Here is an 18,494-nt window from a genome sequence, read left to right on the forward strand (position 1 = left end):
TGGAAAAACTGAATAGCGCTAGAATCACTGACTCAATTTTTGGATCTCATCTTCATGACAAAGCGATTGTTCCCCTGCTTGCCTCCCACTGTGGAAAGGCAGGGCTATAAAAGGGAGTCATAGAGGTCTCAGTGCAAGATCGAGACCTCAGGGCAAACACCGACCGCCACCTTAGCATCACAGAGGCATTACCGAAACAATCTATCCAAGATGGGCAGGGTGAGTTGAGGCAAAATTCGTTTCCCAACTGGGTCTTTGGATTGAAGCTCTAGTTCAATTCAAAAGTAATTCTTATCCAAATCGGAAAGTAAGATATTTCATTTTATTGCTGAAAATGTTCAATATTGTCTCGCCCGAAGATTGTCTTCTATGAGGACAAGAACTTTCAGGGTCGCCGCTACGAATGCGACAGTGACTGCTCAGATTTTCACACCTATTTGAGCCGCTGTAACTCCATCCGAGTGGAGAACGGCGCTTGGGTGGTGTACGAGCGACCCAACTACTTGGGCTACCAATATGTCTTGACCCGGGGCGAGTACCCGGAGTACCAGCGCTGGATGGGCCTCAATGACCGCGCCAGCTCCTGCAAGATGATCCACTTTGTAAGTTGGACAGTTTATGAGAACATTTATTACCATGCAAAAAACTTGTGGTTATCTTAATGTCCCGCTAACCCATTCAGTCGTTACCCCTTAAAAATCAATCTATACTTGGACAAGGCCCATGTACAATTGATGAGCTTTAAGGTCAATCTTAATGACCGATTTTTCCAAACTATGTCTGATCCCATGTGTGGGTTGTCTTGGCGAGTCTTTTTCTAGACTCAGTTTGGTTCGCGGGCTGCATTAACATCGATTTCATGTGGGCCGGACCATTTTAGATTATAATTATTATTATTTTTTTTTAATCGGATTAAAAGAAATGGATCAAATGCCCCAAATTTAGATATTTTTAAATCAATGCCCAAAATTTAGATTTTTTTAAATCAATGCCCAAAATTTAGATTTTTTTAAATCAGATTAAAAAAAATGGAGCAAATACCCAGAATTTAGCCTGCTTTATTTATTTATTTTTAAAATCGGATTAAAAAAATGGATCTAATGCCCTAAATACTCATTTTTAATACATTTAACTGTTTATTTGAGATTTTTGTTCTTAGTATGGGAAAATGTCTTTTAATCATTTGTTTTTCACCTCAAAAAGAAACAAAATATTTATTTTCAATAATAAAGTGGATAACAGAAAATGTTTTTTATATATTTTGGATTTTACAAAATGCTTCTTAAACAAAAAAATTAAAGATTAAAAATTTGCAATCATTGATTTAAAGGGGAAAAACAGGAAATATAATATACATGTATAATCTTCATTTGAATTTGATCCTGAAACAACTTTTCTAGGCCACACAAAGTGTTGTGGCGGGCCAGATTTTGGCCCCCGGGCCACAACTTTGACACCTGTGTCCTAGACTATCTTTGTTCCTCTATCATTTCAGGCCAGCGGGGGTCTCTACAAGATGCAACTGTACGAGAAGGCTGAATTTGGGGGTAAGGCTTTTGAGGCCACAGAAGACTGCCCTTCGCTAATGGAGAAGTTCCGCTGGAGGGAAGTGAACTCGTGCAAAGTCTCCGACGGTTGGTGGGTGTTCTACGAGCATCCCAATTACCGTGGGCGTCAATACTTCCTGGAAAAGGGCGAATACCACAAACCCGGTGATTGGGGCGCGGCAAGTGCTACAGTCCAGTCATTCAGGCGCTTCACTCAATAAGTCAACCCTTATCCCACCACCACCTCCTCGCTCAGCCTATGCCATGAGAGGAAATTAAAATTAAGATATTTCCAACTAAAGTTAGCAAAATAAAAGCCTATCCAGCAGATTGAGATGTCTTTCATTTTAAAAAGCTCTGCAATTCAACAGTTTGTGTGCTACAAATTCTTCTGTTGACACTTGAAGTGAATGTAAACAAGTACTGTTTACTTTAATCATATATGAGTGTGATGCTACGACTCCCTCACACTAATAGAAAATCCCATTTTGAAACTTTATCCCTCATGCAACATTTACCTAACCCTAACCTGTGTCACAATTTAACATTAACGTTTCTTTTAAACATAATTCCAGTAATGCTGGTTAAAGCTGAAACCTTACCTAGAATTTTAACACTGGACTGTCACCAAAATTCTGCAATTCCCATCTGAACACAAATCTTTCTTTAAATCCTAATTTCAAACTTTAATCTTGTTTTGAACAGATAACCTTAGTTTAAAATACCAGAATCCTTTGAAAAGGTAAAAAACAGCTCTGGCTTGAAACTTTTAACCCTTTAAAACAGGCCCGTTAAACTGATTCTGCAAAGTGTTCTGGTCTTTGTTCCAACTGATCCAGTGCTGACAGTTTAACCAATGACGGTCTTCTAAAATAAGTAGGACTTGACTACAATCAACTGACTACACAGTTATCCTTTGGTTTGAAAGAACACCTGTACCTCAATTTACAAAACCCTTTGTAGCGAGAAGTTGTCAAATGACAAATAGGGTCAAATGGAAAGACATTTCCAGCTGAGGCATGCTACATTTGCAGTCAAGTATCCAGTTGGGAAAGAGAGAAAATTGTGATTGTATTGCTGATGGAGAAATTAGAGGAGCTCACAAATGTAGGAAAAAAATGATTATACAAGTGGATTTCATCACCAAATGGTGAAAAGGCAAGTTATGCACATTCCATTTTGTTCTTGTTTTGTAGAATCCTTAAAATAAAAATGACATTTTTTTAATGTCCTCATAGCAATAAAACAATTCATTAATATTGGAATGAAGTTAAACTTGAAGCGGCATCCATCATACAACAGAGCAGTCATGGGACGTGTCACTCTCTATAAAATGCACTTCTGGTAAAATAAACACAATCATAAATACCCATGATGTATTTGTAGCCAACCTAGTTATTTTGATAATAGGCTACTAAAAAGATACATACAGTAGGTGACGCGTTCATTCTTAGGTTTCCATAAAGCGTTTCATTTTTTGGCGGCTCCAGACATTGTATTTTCTCAGATATATACGTCGTATTTGTCGCTAAAAAAATGATGACTGGCTCAAGGGTACGGCTTATATGGGCACAAATTAGAAGTCTTCCAAAAGCAGTGCAAGATATCACTGAAATTTCTTCGTATATTTTGGTAAAAATAAAAAATAGTTCACAAAATTAAATTAGATGTTAACATTTTGTTGAGTCAAATTAATCAAAATTATTGTTATTTTGATATTAGCACTGGGCTGAGGTCTACAGTGACAAGTTGAGGGTTGAAATGTGTCCCGAAGGAGAAACAGTTCCCACCTCCACCAACCAGGATCAGCTCTGTTTCCTTCTCGACCATCAGTTCAGAGCAGAACGAGTGCAACATTAAAGGCCAAGGCACTGAAGTCTATGACAGGAAAGAAAAACCCAGTAAGATCCCTGTGTAATCATGTTTTGAGTGTTTTTAACTGACCGTATCTATCTTGAACTCCAGGCTGCAGTGCGTGGAAAGGTTGACCATGACCACACCCGGAACGCTATCTGAATGTAGCCAAACTCCGCCCACCACAATCAGGTAATCGTCAATCACATGGGCACCATGGGAATATCTATGGGACAATTATCTCAGATTATTTAATCGAGTGGTTCTCATTTATTAACAGTGCACGTAGATAACGAATGAGGCAGCCTGGCGGTGAGTGGTAAGCGTGTCGGCCTCACAGCTCTGGGGTCATGGGTTCAAATGCAGGATAGTCCACCTGTGTGGAGTTTGCATGTTCTCCCCAGTTTTTTTGGGGGGGTTTCCTTGGGTACTTTGGTTAGCTCCCTCATTCTGAAAATATGCATGGTAGGCTGATTGGACACTAAAATTGCCCCTAAGTATGATTGTGAGTGTGAATGGTTGTCCATCCCCTTGTGGCTTTCAATTGGCTGGCCACGGAAGTCAGCTGAGATAGGCTCTAGCACCCCGGGTGACCCCTTGTGAGGATAAAGCGGTTTAAAAAGTGAATGAATGTATAACAAATACTAATTAAAATGTGCTGTCTGCAAGTTTGTGCTAGAAAAACAAACCTTTCTTTTGTCATTAAGAGAAATCCTAACTGGTTTTCTAGCTGAATTTTCTCAATTTTATGACATTTTCATTAACCTGGCAAGCCAGTTTGAAGTCTAATTTTCTATGGATTGGGCTGGATTTCAAAATCGATGCTAGAAGTGGGGCTAACAAGCACAAACTGTTAAAAATATAAGAGAACACGATATATTGTTGTCTGCGGTACCGGTACTTTAAAAAAATAATAATAATAATAATTAAGAAAAAAGGACAAACACTCAACGTCTGTTCAAACAGAGATGTCAACGTGATTAAAACCAAATTAAAATTGATTATGATTCATTTTCCAAGATTTGAAGCATTAAATAAATGTAAGAAATCTACCTGGCACAAAGAGGGGGTTGAGCGTCTATTTTCTCCCAGCAGAAGCCTCTCTTATTTTGCTTCATCATGACAATGTCTCCTAGTGGCTTCCCTCTTCTTCCGTGTCCTCCGAAGAGAACCAGGCCTCCCTTGTAGGAACATGCTGAATGGGAATGGCGAGCCTCTGGCCCTTCACCTTCTACTGTCATCTGAAAATGTTGAAAAAAATAATACTGATCTTTTTTTTTATTAAAGGTTGGCTATTTGTATGTTTTGTATAAGTATGTATTGAAACATTGAAAATTAAAAAACAAATCTCTCTACTCCAACTCTTGAATAAAAACTGTAATCTCCACTTGGCTTGCAAAATGTCTCAAAACCAACCATGACTGGTTTTAAAATCACACTCCCCTCCATTTAGACCGCTCTTTTTTTTCACGATCATTATTATTATTATTTTAAACAGATGATTGCCACATTATAGCCCACATAATTTGTATTATTGTCCCTAAAGTATAAACTTTGCGTATATATATAAGATATTGACCCTCCCCAAAAGTATTGTTTACATTAATTTTTCATACTGCTTATCCTCATAAGCATCACAGATCATTGTTCAAAGTGACAACTTGTTGGTTGTTCAAAACAAATAAAAAGTAAATAAAATGAAATAAAATTCATTTGTTTCTTGTTTCTGTTCTACTAAAAACCATAATCTGACTGCATGTAACAGCCAGTTCTGATAACTCTACAGTACATGTATGTTTAACAACCAATCAAAAATCAGAACCTCAGTCCAGTGCTGCATATCCAAATCCAGGAAATAACCATCACCCAAAACACCTTCAGACACATTTTTTCCACCAAAGACAAACAAGAAGTCTTTGCCTAAAGAAAAAACAAACAAACCTGTTTAGTTGCGTTATTATATAAAAATTACATTTATACAAAAAATACCTGGACTTTACCTTTATGTGAGACCAAAGTGGCAGAATGTCTCCATCTAAGTGGTGGATGAGCACCTGTACACACCATCTGTTCCTCATTAAGTTCAATTACACCTTGAGGACCAGGTGAATCTTCAAGATGGAAGCTGATTTTATGAAGGTCCTCAATTGGGTTTAAAGGAGAGGAGCGTCCGCCATATATTAAAGTCCCTCCCCCAGGAATAGAAGTAGCAGTGTGGTAAAGGCGAACACCTACGGAAATGCAAAGTATCTAGTTTACGCTGTCATGAAAAAAGATGCCAAAAAAAATGATTAACTCACTGAAATGGGTTGAGGATTCGACATGGACGGATCTCCAGCCTTCACTGCCTTTGAGCAGGACTCGATTCGGAGCCCCCCGACTGGTCCTGCAGGATCCTCCGGTGAGCAGGATGTGTCCTCCATCCAACATTGTAGAGGCCATCCCGAGACCCTCCACGATAACTGGTTGTGTTTTGACAAAAAGGGCAACAGAGTTCCAAACTGGCCGGTGGAGTGGCTCTGATGGAAGAAAAATATAAGTAATGCAAAATGAATAAGATAAACACAAATGAGAGCAATGGGGGGGAAAGTACCTGTAGGATGAAGGAGCAGCGATTTTGCTGTGAGTGAACCTCGAGAAGCTGTTAGGATAAAGTAGTGTGAGCATTTCTGGTGCCACTCCTGACGAATAGAAGGGATATCATTGCAACTTACATTAGAAAATGACCATACAACTCTTTATGGCAGTTTTGACATTTTATATTTTGGGGTTAAAATGGCACGGCATATTAAACAATAGTTACTCCTTTTCGGGTTTTAATTATTTTTTTAAATTTATGTATTGCCTACAACACGCGTCAAAGTGGCGGCCCGGGGGCCAAATCTGGCCCGCCACATCATTTTGTGTGGCCCGGGAAAGTAAATCATGAGTGCCGACTTTCTGTTTTAGGATCAAATTAAAATGAAGAGTATAGATATATATTAGATTTCCTGATTTTCACCCCTTTGAAATCAATCATTGTCATTTTCTAATCATTTTTTTCTGTGTTTTTAGTTCAAAAATAATTTTGTAAAATCTAAAAATATATTTTGAAAAAAGCTGAAATATACATTGTTTTAGATCTATAAAAAATGGAATATTCAGGGATTTTAATCCAGTTCTTTTAATCCATTTATATTTAAAAAAAATCGGGACGTATTTCTTCAAATCTTTTCATGTTTGTTTCTATAATGAAACTGACCTCATACTCATCAAAAGGCTCCAAATGTTCAACTCGGCATCTCTCGTCATCATCAATCAGACTGAGGAAGAAATCGTTCATATCCATACAAACACACTGCTCCCATCCCTAAAAATCAACAAAAATAACAAACACACTCAATCAATCCATCTTATAAATTTTCAAAGTGTTAAATCTTGTATTTTCTCAAATAGTGGTTGTCCTTTCAACTGGAAAGTATATGAAAAAAAAAACGGTCGACCTTTTCCAACCAAGGGAAAAAAGTATAACAATTGTCAGTATCTCGTTTACATTTATTTTGATACCTAATCATTTGAATTCCATTTCCAACCAAGTAACATTAGCACCTCTGGATAATGTGTACCGTATTTTCACGACTATAAGGCGCACCGCATTATAAGGCGCACCCTCAATGAATGACATTTTTCCCATATATAAGGCGCACTGTATTATAAGGCGCACTGTCTATTTTGGAGAATATTTAAAACTTTTAAGTGGGCCTCATAGTCGTGAAAATACGGTAATTGCTATTGACTTCCAGGTATGAAGCACTCACTACACCGTCACCTCTAGAGCCAGCCATTGTTGATGTTTTGGATTTTTTTGTATACAATCTTGCAGTGGGGGAGGAGCTATATGATGGAAGATGTTGTAAACTAAGATGGCATCTGCATATTTAACAGTACTGTTTCAGTTCGGGCATTTGTGTTTTTATAATATCCGACAGTGGTGTTTTTTCGTTTTCGTTTTTTTCCAAATATAAGGCTCACTGGATTATAAGGTGCACTGTCTATTTTGGAGAAAATGTAAGACTTTTAAGTGCGCCTTATAGTCGTGAAAATACGGTAGTTATGATAGTTTCTATGTGCAGTAATAAAAAATGTTACGAATGTTATAAATATCGCTTTACTCATATAATATCTGCAGTCAATGTACAGGTAAATATGGTATTTTTACTACTGTAATTCTGCAAATACTGGCCTTGTCAAGGAACCTGTTCTTTTGCGCGTTACAGTCAGGATACTTTAGGAGCGCATGCAGAGTAGAATTCAGTTTGATGAAATGCTCCTGCATGATGCGACCAAATGGATCTTGGGGATGAATCTGTTCGTACAACACAAAAAGAGCCTCGGGAAAGCGCCTCGCTGCCCAACTAATGATGTCATCTGATCTGGAGGAGCATAATGTAGAAAAAAATATGATTACACTTATATAACTAGACCTCCCAAAATGTCGGTCTATCTTTTGGCAGCATATAGTATAAATATCACCAGAAGAACAGTTTCAGCCACAGGTGTCAAAGTGGCGGCCCGGGGGCCAAATTGGGCCCGCCACATCCTTTTGTGCGGCCCTGGAAAGTAAATCATGAGTGCTGACTTTCTGATTTAGGATCAAATTATAGTATAAATGTCCTAATTTTCCCCTTTTTAAATCTATAATTGCCATTTTTTAATAATTTTTCTGGTTTTAGTTCAAAAATAAGTTTGTAAAATCTAAAAATATATGAAAAAAGCTTAAATAAACATTGTTTTAAATCTATAAAAAAAACTATTTTAAAAAAATGTTATTAATTTTTAAACAAGTCTATGTTTTGACTTGTATTTAACAACATAACAGATGAGATGCCTTTATTTATCAAGAAAACAGACAGACAAAATAAATAGATCTTGCCAATTAGAAAGCGCTTTGATTGTTTTTGGAGTTTCCCCAATTCACAGGCAGTACAGGAAACTGTAGTATCTGTATTGCTCACTGTTGTGTTTCCATGTAAGTGAGAACCACTTCAGAAAGAATCAAAGTAGGGGCAGTCAGATCCAGTCCTGCCATTCCCAAAGCTTCTTCAACTTGGGTTTCATTTCGCATATCCACCCCAAGCAGGTTGTACTGACTGCTAGACACATACACAGGCCCTAGAGACACATTATATGATCAGTTATCGATCTGCCTTGTATAAAACTACTTGTAGAGAAAGTGCATTTTACCAGTCGGAGAAAGTTCAGGCTTGGAGTGCAACAATTCTAACAGTGACACATTGGACCTGATCAGTGCCGCCTTTCGCCGAGTCACGTCTGGGAAATCCACCTCGAAAATGACTGCCCGGTCAAGAGCCGCGTCGGCGTACAGACGGAAATAAAGCGAGTCGAATCCAGCGCCGAGAGACAAAATCTACAAAAAAAATGATTGATAAAAATTGAAGTAGCAATTATTTGCTTTTGTGATTAATTACATATTAAATGAAAGAAGTTGGCTTGCCTGTCTCTTAGCACAATGTTGTGTGACTTTTAGGAATGACCGCAAGCAGTGATCCACTGCCTTCCATCGCACGTAGTAGCCCCTAAATAGAGTAATAATACAATATTTTATGCAACATTGTGGATTTGTAAACCCTATATATAGAACTGACAAAAAGAAAGAAAATGATGATAATGTTTTGCTTGTAGTACTCTTTTCTGCTCTTTAATTCTGAGCATTTGAACATCTTGAAGAACATTGGATGAATCATGTTATTGATGCCATTGACATTTTTACTCAACAAAACCCCCTAGCACATCATATTAAAAAAGTATATGCAGCCCTGCAATCATTATAAACAGTTAAACTGTTATTCTTCAATTTTGTGAAGTTTGCTGCAGGTTGAAATAGCATATGACATATTTTGATGCCCACCTCACTGAAATATGATGAGATTAGCCTGATGTGGTGTAGGCACATTCAACTGTGGGCATGAATGGATTCATATCTTCTTGCTGAGTATTCATTGAGTAAGCCTTTTGATTACAGTAATCCCCCGAATATTGCGATTAATGTAGACGAGACATGGCCGCGATATTAAAAAAAATTGAAGTAGGGTCAAGCCTATTATAACTACCTATTTTTTCTCTCTTCAGTGCCGAGTCCTTGTAGCAAGAGTGGTTTCCATTCACGAGTTTTAGCGTGGATTTTCACTTATTTTTAACTTTAAAAAAATCATCTTTAAAAATAATTAATAGCAGCGGGGAAAATCCCAAATAAGTGAATTTACGATAATCGAGGGAAGATTGTATACCATGTTCATCAAAATCAGTGAGGGGAAAAAAGCCAGTTAGAGACCTTGAACTAGGACAAACATAATGGTAAAGTGAGTACAAGTTCATATCTCAAATTTCTCGTATATTGGGGCACTCGTATATCAAGGTATTATTGCACTTGCTTTTTTTTAAATGTAAAAAAACTTTAAATGACAACTACCATGAAACGTTATAAACCACTTTTTTTAAACTGCCTTACCGTGCATATTTAGCATACTATTTCAAACATGTGACATGAGATCACATGTCACTGTAGACAGGCATGGCACATTCATTGGTTACACTACTGCGGTGCACGTAAACAGGAATGTATTATTGTCTGGCAAGAAGGAGAGCATTGTATCAGACCTGTTGATGAGTGGAGCTCTTCTCGCCACTTTACACACAAAGTGCTGCAGGAACAAGTCGTGGAAGTAACCCTGAGCTGCAGCAGACACTTTACTTACAACGCTGCTGTCATTGGTCCCCTGTACCTGAAAATACCACAAGAACTTGAAAGCACCAGAAGCCTGTATTCTGTCAGTGTAAGTCCCATTCAAATAACCTTACCGCCGTATCCGAACCCTTCTGCTTCTTCTTGTTAGCCATGCGTTCAATAAGCTCTCCCGTTATTTATGAATGCTACGACAAAGTCATTTCAAGATGTGGTATATATTGTGTTTATCCACTTATAAAGAGTTCAAATCATCGCTCACTCGTCTTCACTCGGCTTCGCCATTGAGAGCTGATCTGTTACACAGCGCCTCTAACAGGCCTGGAGAAAGCCAGAGAAATTCCAATCAATGCTTACACAGCAGGGGTTTAATTTTCCCCACTGCTCAGCCAACTATTCATTGCATCTCTTTCCCGTCCAGATTGTGCATAAAAAGCAATACCCTTTGAAAATACACAATTCTTTGGATGTGGATGTCATTGAACGCATCATTTAGCCATATACAGCTCGGGCGTACAGATATCTTATAAGGGAGTAAATCTCTCAAAGCGTAGTCGACTGCGTAAGTAAGTAGTGGCCATCTTGCTTCTTGCTCCTGCATGATGCGAACATTTGCAGCAATCATTTTTGCAACCAAAATACTCTCAATTTGCTGAATTCCATGCAATATTAGACACAATCTGGATTATCATAAACAGCATCGACGCAGCTATGATTTGGACTGGATTTTGGGGAAAACAATCTAATATTTAGGACGCATTTAAATAACCGCATTTGTAACGTTTACGAAATATAGACAGTAAGTTGGAACTCGAGGAATTTATAGAAGTTTTTAATTTCATTTTGACTGAAAATTTGTCTTTAGCGAACGGCTTTGATGCAACACGGCCGACAACAGATAACGCGTCTTCCAACCGGCTCACGGCTTGCATTGAAAATCTAGCCTAATACATAGACATGATATCGATACACGGGCCTTCTTGACAATGCGGCATACGAAGCGCATGCGCCATTCTCCAACAGGAAGCGTTTGGCTTCAGCCAGCTGATGTTGCTCCATTAATGTCAACAGTCTGGACAAGTGATACCTTTTAGGGTAGGTTTCTTTTTGCTTGATCTAATAGTCTTGACATGACATTAAAAGCCCGATCTTGTTATTTAAATGCATGGTCGCTTCAGCATACTATCTTTCATGACGTTCAAGCCGTGGCCAAGGCAAGTGGTCAATGCTAGCGACCCAACCAACGATAACATCGCATGGCGTCACCACTGGAATAAACAAGGAAGCTAATTATAAAGCTTGTTCAAGGGTTATTGTATCCTGCGAGAATCCTACGGTTATAAATTTAGATTTGATAGGTCAGACAGAAGACAGCCTGCCTTATAATCTGTCTGTATTTCTCAGATAATTATAAATATGATATATCAAATCTAAATGTATATATGTATGTATGTATGTATTGATATATATATATATATATATATATATATATATATATATATATATATATATATATATATATATATATATATATATATATATATATATATATATATATATATATATATATATATATATATATATATATATATATATATATATATATATATATATATATATATATATATATATATATATATATATATATATATATATTCTGATTTATAGCATACTTAATGGTTAAATTCATGAAATAACAACAACTGATAAAAAGACATACGTAATCAATAAATAATAGGTCCATAATAAATACATTAAATAATATTTATGATACAAAACACCAAGCCTGTGCACCCAGGCAGTCAGTGTTGTCAGAAGCACTCAACCTATCCCAGCCTAGTTAAGCTATTGTGTCATCAAGCGGACCCATTGTTTTGAAAAACAACAGTTACAAGTTTAACTATGTTTCGCCAGAACCTATTTGGAAAGAAGACAAGTAAGGAAGCAAAAGAAGTGAGACAGCAGAAGAGGAAATCCTTGACAAAAGAGGTAAAAATGTACATGATTTTTGGTATTTTAAGTGAGAACGATCAAAGGACCAATCCTATCTCTAAATTATGCAGATTAATTGTACCAATGAATTTTGGCAATACCATCAATTTATTTGATCATAAACTCTCAGTCTCTCTCAACTTGATTTGCAAAGCTCTGTATGCACAGGGGAGGGGCACTTTATGCTCTGTTGTGATTGTGTCACACTTCAACTACTTAAAAAGACACAAACCGTTTTATTTCTACACCGTGGAAAGCAACTATCATCGCAGAACAGCTAACAAATTCATTAATATACAGTTTCAGAGCGCACGTGGGCCACTCGTTTCATCTCCAACGACGAATTAAAAAGGCTTTCGGGGAGGAGAATATTTTCCATCTTCATGCCTGCCATGACTTAATTTGGCAGACTGATCGAAGTCTCCCTGTATCATAAGCATTGTTCAAGAGCCCTCTCAGGGTTAGCACTGGGTAATGCAACATCTTAGTCTCGTCATAATTGAGTTCGCCTCAATAAAATATATTCAATATTTACATGGAGAAAACCCACAAATGACCAGTAGAACTTGCAAACTCCACACAGTAAGGTCAGACAGAAACTGGGATTGAGCCCTCGATCTGAGAACTCCGAGGTCAACGAGCGAATCACTCTCCCGCCGTGACCAATGTTCCCTCTAATTTTTCGTTGGTCTGGGCAGAAAGACGACCTCCCTGAGCATACTGAGTACCAGTGTGAGCGACATCATCATTGCTCGCTATGGGCACACCAGTATCACACCTGCCATCAGCAGGTGCATGTCAATGTTCCCTCTAATTTTTCATGTAAAACATGCTGTAAAACACAAGAGTAAATGGCGCCATCATGGGGAACGGGGTAAAAAAAATAAAAAAAGTTTCGATTTTATTTACTGCGCGCCATATGATTGCTGCTGCGCAGAGAAGATGAGAGTAGTGCGCAGCTTAGAGGGAACATTAACTGGGACGCCCGGAATGTTAATATGATATTATTTCTTAAACTCACAAGCTATCAATATACATATGGATGTATAATAATGTATGTTCATGGACAGCCTTTTCCATGTATAAATAAACCAAAAATAATCTAATGTGATAAATTAAGTTACGTATTGTTGTGATTTATTGGCCCAGTGGGTTGAGTGGTTAGCAACTCAGCCTCACAGCTCTAGGGTCCTGGGTTTAAATCCAGGTCTGCCCTGGGCCTGTGTGGGTTTTCTCTGGGTACTCTGGTTTCTTCCCACATTCCAAAGACATGCATGGCAGGCTGATTAGACACTCTAAATTGCCCCTAGGTGTGAGTGTGAGCGTGAATGGATGTTTGTCTCCTTGTGCGCTGCGATTGGCTGGCCACTAATTCAGGGTGTCCCCCCCGCCTCTGCCCCAAAGTCAGATGGAATAGATCGCAGCACCCCCTGTGACCCTAATGAAGATAAAGCAGTTCAGAAAATGAGATGAGATGTATGTCCATGTGATTCATTCTTACAACCTCCTCTCACAGGGCAGTCAACACATCAACTGTGAGGACTTGACCCCACAGGTTGTAGAAAAGAGCAACAAGCGGCCTTCCCCTGACGGCGGCGCCCTCACGCGGGTCGCTATGAGCTCAAGAGGGAGTGGTGGCCGCTCTAATGGCATGCTGACCCAGACCAAGATCTGCCAGTTCAAACTGGTGCTGCTAGGTGACATGGCAGTGGGAAAGTCTAGCCTGGTGCTGCGATTCGTCAAGGGACAGTTTGATGAATTTCAAGAGACGACCATAGGAGGTAAGGCCCGATGGATATTCTTCATGTCATTTGCATTTTTGACATTTTTATTCGTGTCCTAGCTGCCTTCCTGGCACAGTCGGTGTGTTTAGATGACACCACTGTCAAATTTGAGATCTGGGACACAGCAGGCCAAGAGCGTTACCACAGCTTGGCACCCATGTACTATCGAGGAGCCCAGGCTGCCATTGTGGTTTTTGACATCACCAAGCCGGTATGCAACTAACATATTCCACCATTGCTTTTATATTAAGGGTTAAAATCAATAGATTTTAGATCAGGGGCCTGTTTTTTGCTCAATAAAATACAGGGATCGGGTTGGAGGTGACTGATTACATCAGTAAATCGTCAATTAATTATTACAGCCCAACTAAATAAATCACTAATGGCAAATTATTTTTTTCCTTTTGTTTAGAATGTTATTGCCTGTGTTCATTAAGTCGTTCTCCTCACTTAAATCTAAATCTGTGCGCTGAAAATGTCAAGTCGGCTTCAAATCATATTTTTAAAATGAAATGCGCAAAGTATAAGTAGGAAATACAAAAATACAAATATGCATTAGGTGGGATATTGATAATAAAATAAAAAGCAATTTCAATAAGGATCGTAAAAGACAAAGATAATGTGTGGTGTGACTCGTCTTCGGTATCATCAGGGTTTTATCTGCTACTACTCATTACATTTTAAAATTATACCTCTATGTTTTTGGGTGGCTGCGTTTTAAATGTATCAAATTTCATCAAGTTTTTATTATTATTATTGCTGACAAATTATTCCACGATAATTGTCGTTTTATCCCCTCAGGTCTAGTTTAGCCTATCACTACTATTCACAAAGTGAGTCTTTGGGCACAGCATATTGAGAAATTTGGTCGTGGTGGTCTTAAAGTCTCTTCCTCAGCGCTATTCTACTCACCCAATAACAGCAGATCCGAAAGAGTCATGTTTTTATTGCACGGTTGTGTTGCTTCATTGGTCGCCTGCGATTGAGGACTAGTACTGAATAAATTATTGGATGAGTGTATTCATCAAATATTCATATGTCCTGTGTCACCATTTTTGTGTTGAATTACACAGGAAACCTTCGAGAGGGCGAAGGCCTGGGTAAAAGAGCTTCAGAGGCAGGCTAGTCCCAATATTGTCATTGCTTTGGCGGGCAACAAGGCCGACCTGGCTGAGAAGAGACTAGTAGAGTATGAGGTAAGCAAACCAGCTTAATGATAAATATATGAATGATGGAAAATTGTTTCCAAAACACCAGAAAATTTGGCAATAGAAGTAAATAGGACCTTAATATACTATTAGTAAGATGCATTTTTTTTCAGAAGCATAAATTCTCCCAGCAATAGGCAGTCAAAGGGTTAAAATTGTTCATGAATGTGCCCTAATTTGATTATTGTGTGTTGATGAAGGAAGCACAGACCTACGCTGATGACACTGGCCTCCTCTTCATGGAAACTTCGGCCAAGACGGCCATGAACGTCAACGAGCTTTTCCTGGCCATCGGTAGGCTCCTATTTGTCTCGGTCAAAGTTCTTTCTTCGATCTTTGTGATATAGTATATATATGATATACAGGGTGACCCAAAAAGATGCGTGCCAATCAGTTTCGAAAACGTTTCCATTGGTACGCATCTTTTTGGGTCACCCTGTATTTAAAAAGTGAAATTGCTGATACAAACAACCAATGATTTCTCAAGGAAAATCTTGAAAATCAACTGGACTGCCCTAATTCATACAACATGGAAATGAAACTTGCAGAACAGAAAATGTTCAGTGACAACAAAAATGGCATGAAAATCTCAATTCATTCATCCATTCATTTTCTGACTAGGGTCGCAGGGGGTGCTGGAGAATATCCCAGCTGACTTCGGGCCAGAGGCAGGGGACACCCTGAATCGGTGGCCAGGCAATCGCAAGCGACAAGGGGACCGACAACCGTTCACACGAACACTCACACCTAGGGGCAATTTAGTGTCTCCAATCAGCCTACCATACATGTCTTTGGAATGTGGTAAGAAACCAGCGTACCTGGAGAAAACCCACACAGGCCCAAGGAGAACATGCAAACTTCACACAGGTGGACCGACCTGGATTTGAATTTAGGACCCCTGTAGCTGTGAGGCTGACGTGCTAATCACTCAAACCGCCGGGCCATTGAATCGCAATAAATAGTTTAATTTATCACATTAGATTATTTTTGGTTTATTTACTTTATCATTTTAACAAAATAGTGAAATTCTAGTTTCTTACATTGCTTTCAACATGTCAGGTTTGGACCCCCAGGCTGACACTATAGGTGGCGACCGCCATCTAGTGTTATATATGAGTAGTGCAAACGAATGTAGGCTGAACTTAAGCTTCTTGTGCACAACACACTCAATATTTTCATAATATGAATATGTATATTTCTTAAATTGACATTCCTTCATTTGGACTGCGTGTTTATACAATGCACTCTTGAAAGTATATAGTAATTCCTTAAAATCAATATTAGTGCTACTTTTTTAGGCTGCTATTTATGTCCAAGCCGAGTACTAAATCTATTTTCCAATGGATGATAAAAATCTGACAGTATAGGCCTATGTATATGTTGCCAATTAAAAGTATATTCTTGCTTGTATTCCTGCAGCCAAAAAGATGCCAAAAACAGACACCCAAAACCCGGCACATGCTGCACGACATCGAGGAGTCAACCTTCAGGACCCTGACGCCCACTCCACTAGATCATGCTGTGGTGGGAACTAGACCACGCACATCCTCTTCATATGTGACCTCCACTACTGAAGTCAGAAGCATCCCATCTTCTTTAGCCACCCACCTTGAACGATTGTCCTTATTGTGATAAAATCTAGCCAAGGAAGAGCAAAAAAAGCAACAACATGGAGGATGGGAATTGTGAATATTATGCCTTGTATCATTTCAGCTTGATTCCAGTCAGATAACCAACACATAGTACATGTTCAAAGCAAACAAGCAGACAGAAGTATAAGATGAAGTAAAATAAAAGACGCTATGTGCTAGACAGGCTTTATCTGTCCACTCCTCTGGGTCCTTAAACCAACATAACACATTTAATGTGAGTGTGTTTTCATGTCAAGGGCCTATTAACTCTACACTACGAGACAAAATACAGTACATGCTATTGCTTTCTCACATCATAGCAACAATAAAGACTCAAGCCAGAGTGTATACTCTTTTGACATATTGCAAATTCAAATATAAATAAAAAAAGTGACAGAAAGCACAGAATAGTATTGATTATAAATGTAAAGATCAGTGTAGAAAGGAAGGAAAAATAAGGATAGTAACGTGAATTAATTTATTGTTTAATAGAATGTTTGGAGTAAGTTTTGTGTGAGGTGTACGGATGTTGAAAGTGAAAATGTAATAAAACTTAAACGATGAGCTGATGTTGAGAAAATAGTTGTGTATTAAAATTCCAATTGCTACTAAAGCTTGATGCAAACTTGAATATGGACATTGTGTGTTGCCCCCTAACTAAAAATACTATAAAATAATGATTAATCCACCTGCAAATTTACGTGTGCACAAAAATGTATTCACACATTTCTGTGTGAATAAAGGCACCACTAAAGGAGGCTTGCATGAGTTTAACTGATCATAGCTTTAGAAAAATGGCCTCAACAAGTCATAACTACACTGGTTAAAAGGGGCAGGAAGGAATATGTTAATTTAAACATGAAACTATATCTTTAAGTTTAAGCATTTTTTTTATTTGTAAATTTCTGTACAGCATTGCATAGAAATTGACTTGAAACAATTAAATAATTAAACAGTTTAAAAAACAAATCCTGTTTAGAGATTGTACAAATTTTATTTTAAGGATACAGATTTTTATCTTTTTTGCTGTCTTCAAATCACATTTACAAAAAAAAATAAGCATTTTCCTTGTTTTTTTGTTTCTATTTAAAACAGAAATGACAGTGTTGCAGCTAGACATGAACAATTAGGGGAAATCCCCCTTTACACAAACAAATGTGAAAAGGACACCTTCAGTGGTGAGGGTACGGGATACGTCTTAGTAGACGATTTGAATGCAGTTTTTGCCAAAAGTTGGCAAATTTACATCTGTAGGGATGCACCGTGGCCAATTTGCGAATTTGGACTCCAGTTTTTCAGAAATCAATATTTGTTTGTACCAGGGTGTTGCATTTTTTAGGTCGGAAAGTGCAGCTTTGGGCCATTTTTCTCCGTATTTGCTCAACTTTCAGATCAAAACTACTGTTTTGTAAAAGCACCATGACGAAGATAACATTGAACGTGCATCATTTTCCAGGACAACATTGCACAATCATTATCCAGGTCATTCGTGTTGTCTTTCTAAAAATTGATAAAAACCCTCAATTTTGGACACTTCCTGTAATGTATCCAAAACAGCAGAATGCCAAATTACGAGCCCGAAATGATCACTTATTTGGGTCTTTTGCCGAGTCATACGCAGTTTCTGGGTATGATGACAATTAGGCTTTTGCTGTTGATTATGACAACAAAGCCTATGTCATATACACATTTATTTCCTATTTATTATTTCTTTGTGTTTGTTGTTGTTATTTGTG

The 18,494-nt window shown here is 38.1% G+C and overlaps 3 protein-coding genes across 4 annotated transcripts; 2 read left to right on the forward strand and 1 right to left on the reverse strand.

The window, feature by feature from the left end:
• Positions 1–53: 53 nt before the first annotated feature.
• Positions 54–1,877, forward strand: crygs2 (crystallin, gamma S2). The gene is made up of 3 exons (XM_077727953.1): positions 54–219; positions 360–602; positions 1,496–1,877. Exons 1-3 carry the CDS (start codon positions 211–213, stop codon positions 1,766–1,768), a joined length of 525 nt encoding a protein of 174 aa, XP_077584079.1. The 5' UTR covers positions 54–210; the 3' UTR covers positions 1,769–1,877.
• A 1,124-nt stretch (positions 1,878–3,001) lies between these two features.
• lcmt2 (leucine carboxyl methyltransferase 2) lies at positions 3,002–10,301 on the reverse strand. Its single transcript, XM_077727400.1, has 14 exons — positions 10,260–10,301; positions 10,059–10,183; positions 8,896–8,977; positions 8,625–8,808; positions 8,396–8,552; positions 7,624–7,813; positions 6,643–6,750; positions 5,995–6,082; positions 5,702–5,920; positions 5,402–5,632; positions 5,224–5,321; positions 4,455–4,642; positions 3,492–3,627; positions 3,002–3,425 (listed from the first exon to the last, which is right to left on the reverse strand). Exons 1-14 carry the CDS (start codon positions 10,296–10,298, stop codon positions 3,255–3,257), a joined length of 2,016 nt encoding a protein of 671 aa, XP_077583526.1. The 5' UTR covers positions 10,299–10,301; the 3' UTR covers positions 3,002–3,254.
• rab5b (RAB5B, member RAS oncogene family) lies at positions 10,000–17,327 on the forward strand. 2 transcript variants are annotated; one of them, XM_077727399.1, is made up of 7 exons: positions 10,000–10,234; positions 12,058–12,132; positions 13,652–13,916; positions 13,979–14,130; positions 14,993–15,115; positions 15,328–15,421; positions 16,547–17,327. In XM_077727399.1, the coding sequence occupies exons 3-7, from the start codon at positions 13,751–13,753 to the stop codon at positions 16,660–16,662; spliced, it is 651 nt and encodes a 216-aa protein (XP_077583525.1). In that variant the 5' UTR covers positions 10,000–10,234; positions 12,058–12,132; positions 13,652–13,750; the 3' UTR covers positions 16,663–17,327. The 2 variants fall into 2 exon arrangements, with proteins under 2 accessions (XP_077583525.1, XP_077583524.1); XM_077727398.1 differs by lacking the exon at positions 10,000–10,234 and adding an exon at positions 11,098–11,238.
• Positions 17,328–18,494: the final 1,167 nt, after the last annotated feature.

Source organism: Stigmatopora nigra, chromosome 11 (assembly GCF_051989575.1).
Source record: "Stigmatopora nigra isolate UIUO_SnigA chromosome 11, RoL_Snig_1.1, whole genome shotgun sequence".
NCBI lineage: Eukaryota > Metazoa > Chordata > Actinopteri > Syngnathiformes > Syngnathidae > Stigmatopora > Stigmatopora nigra.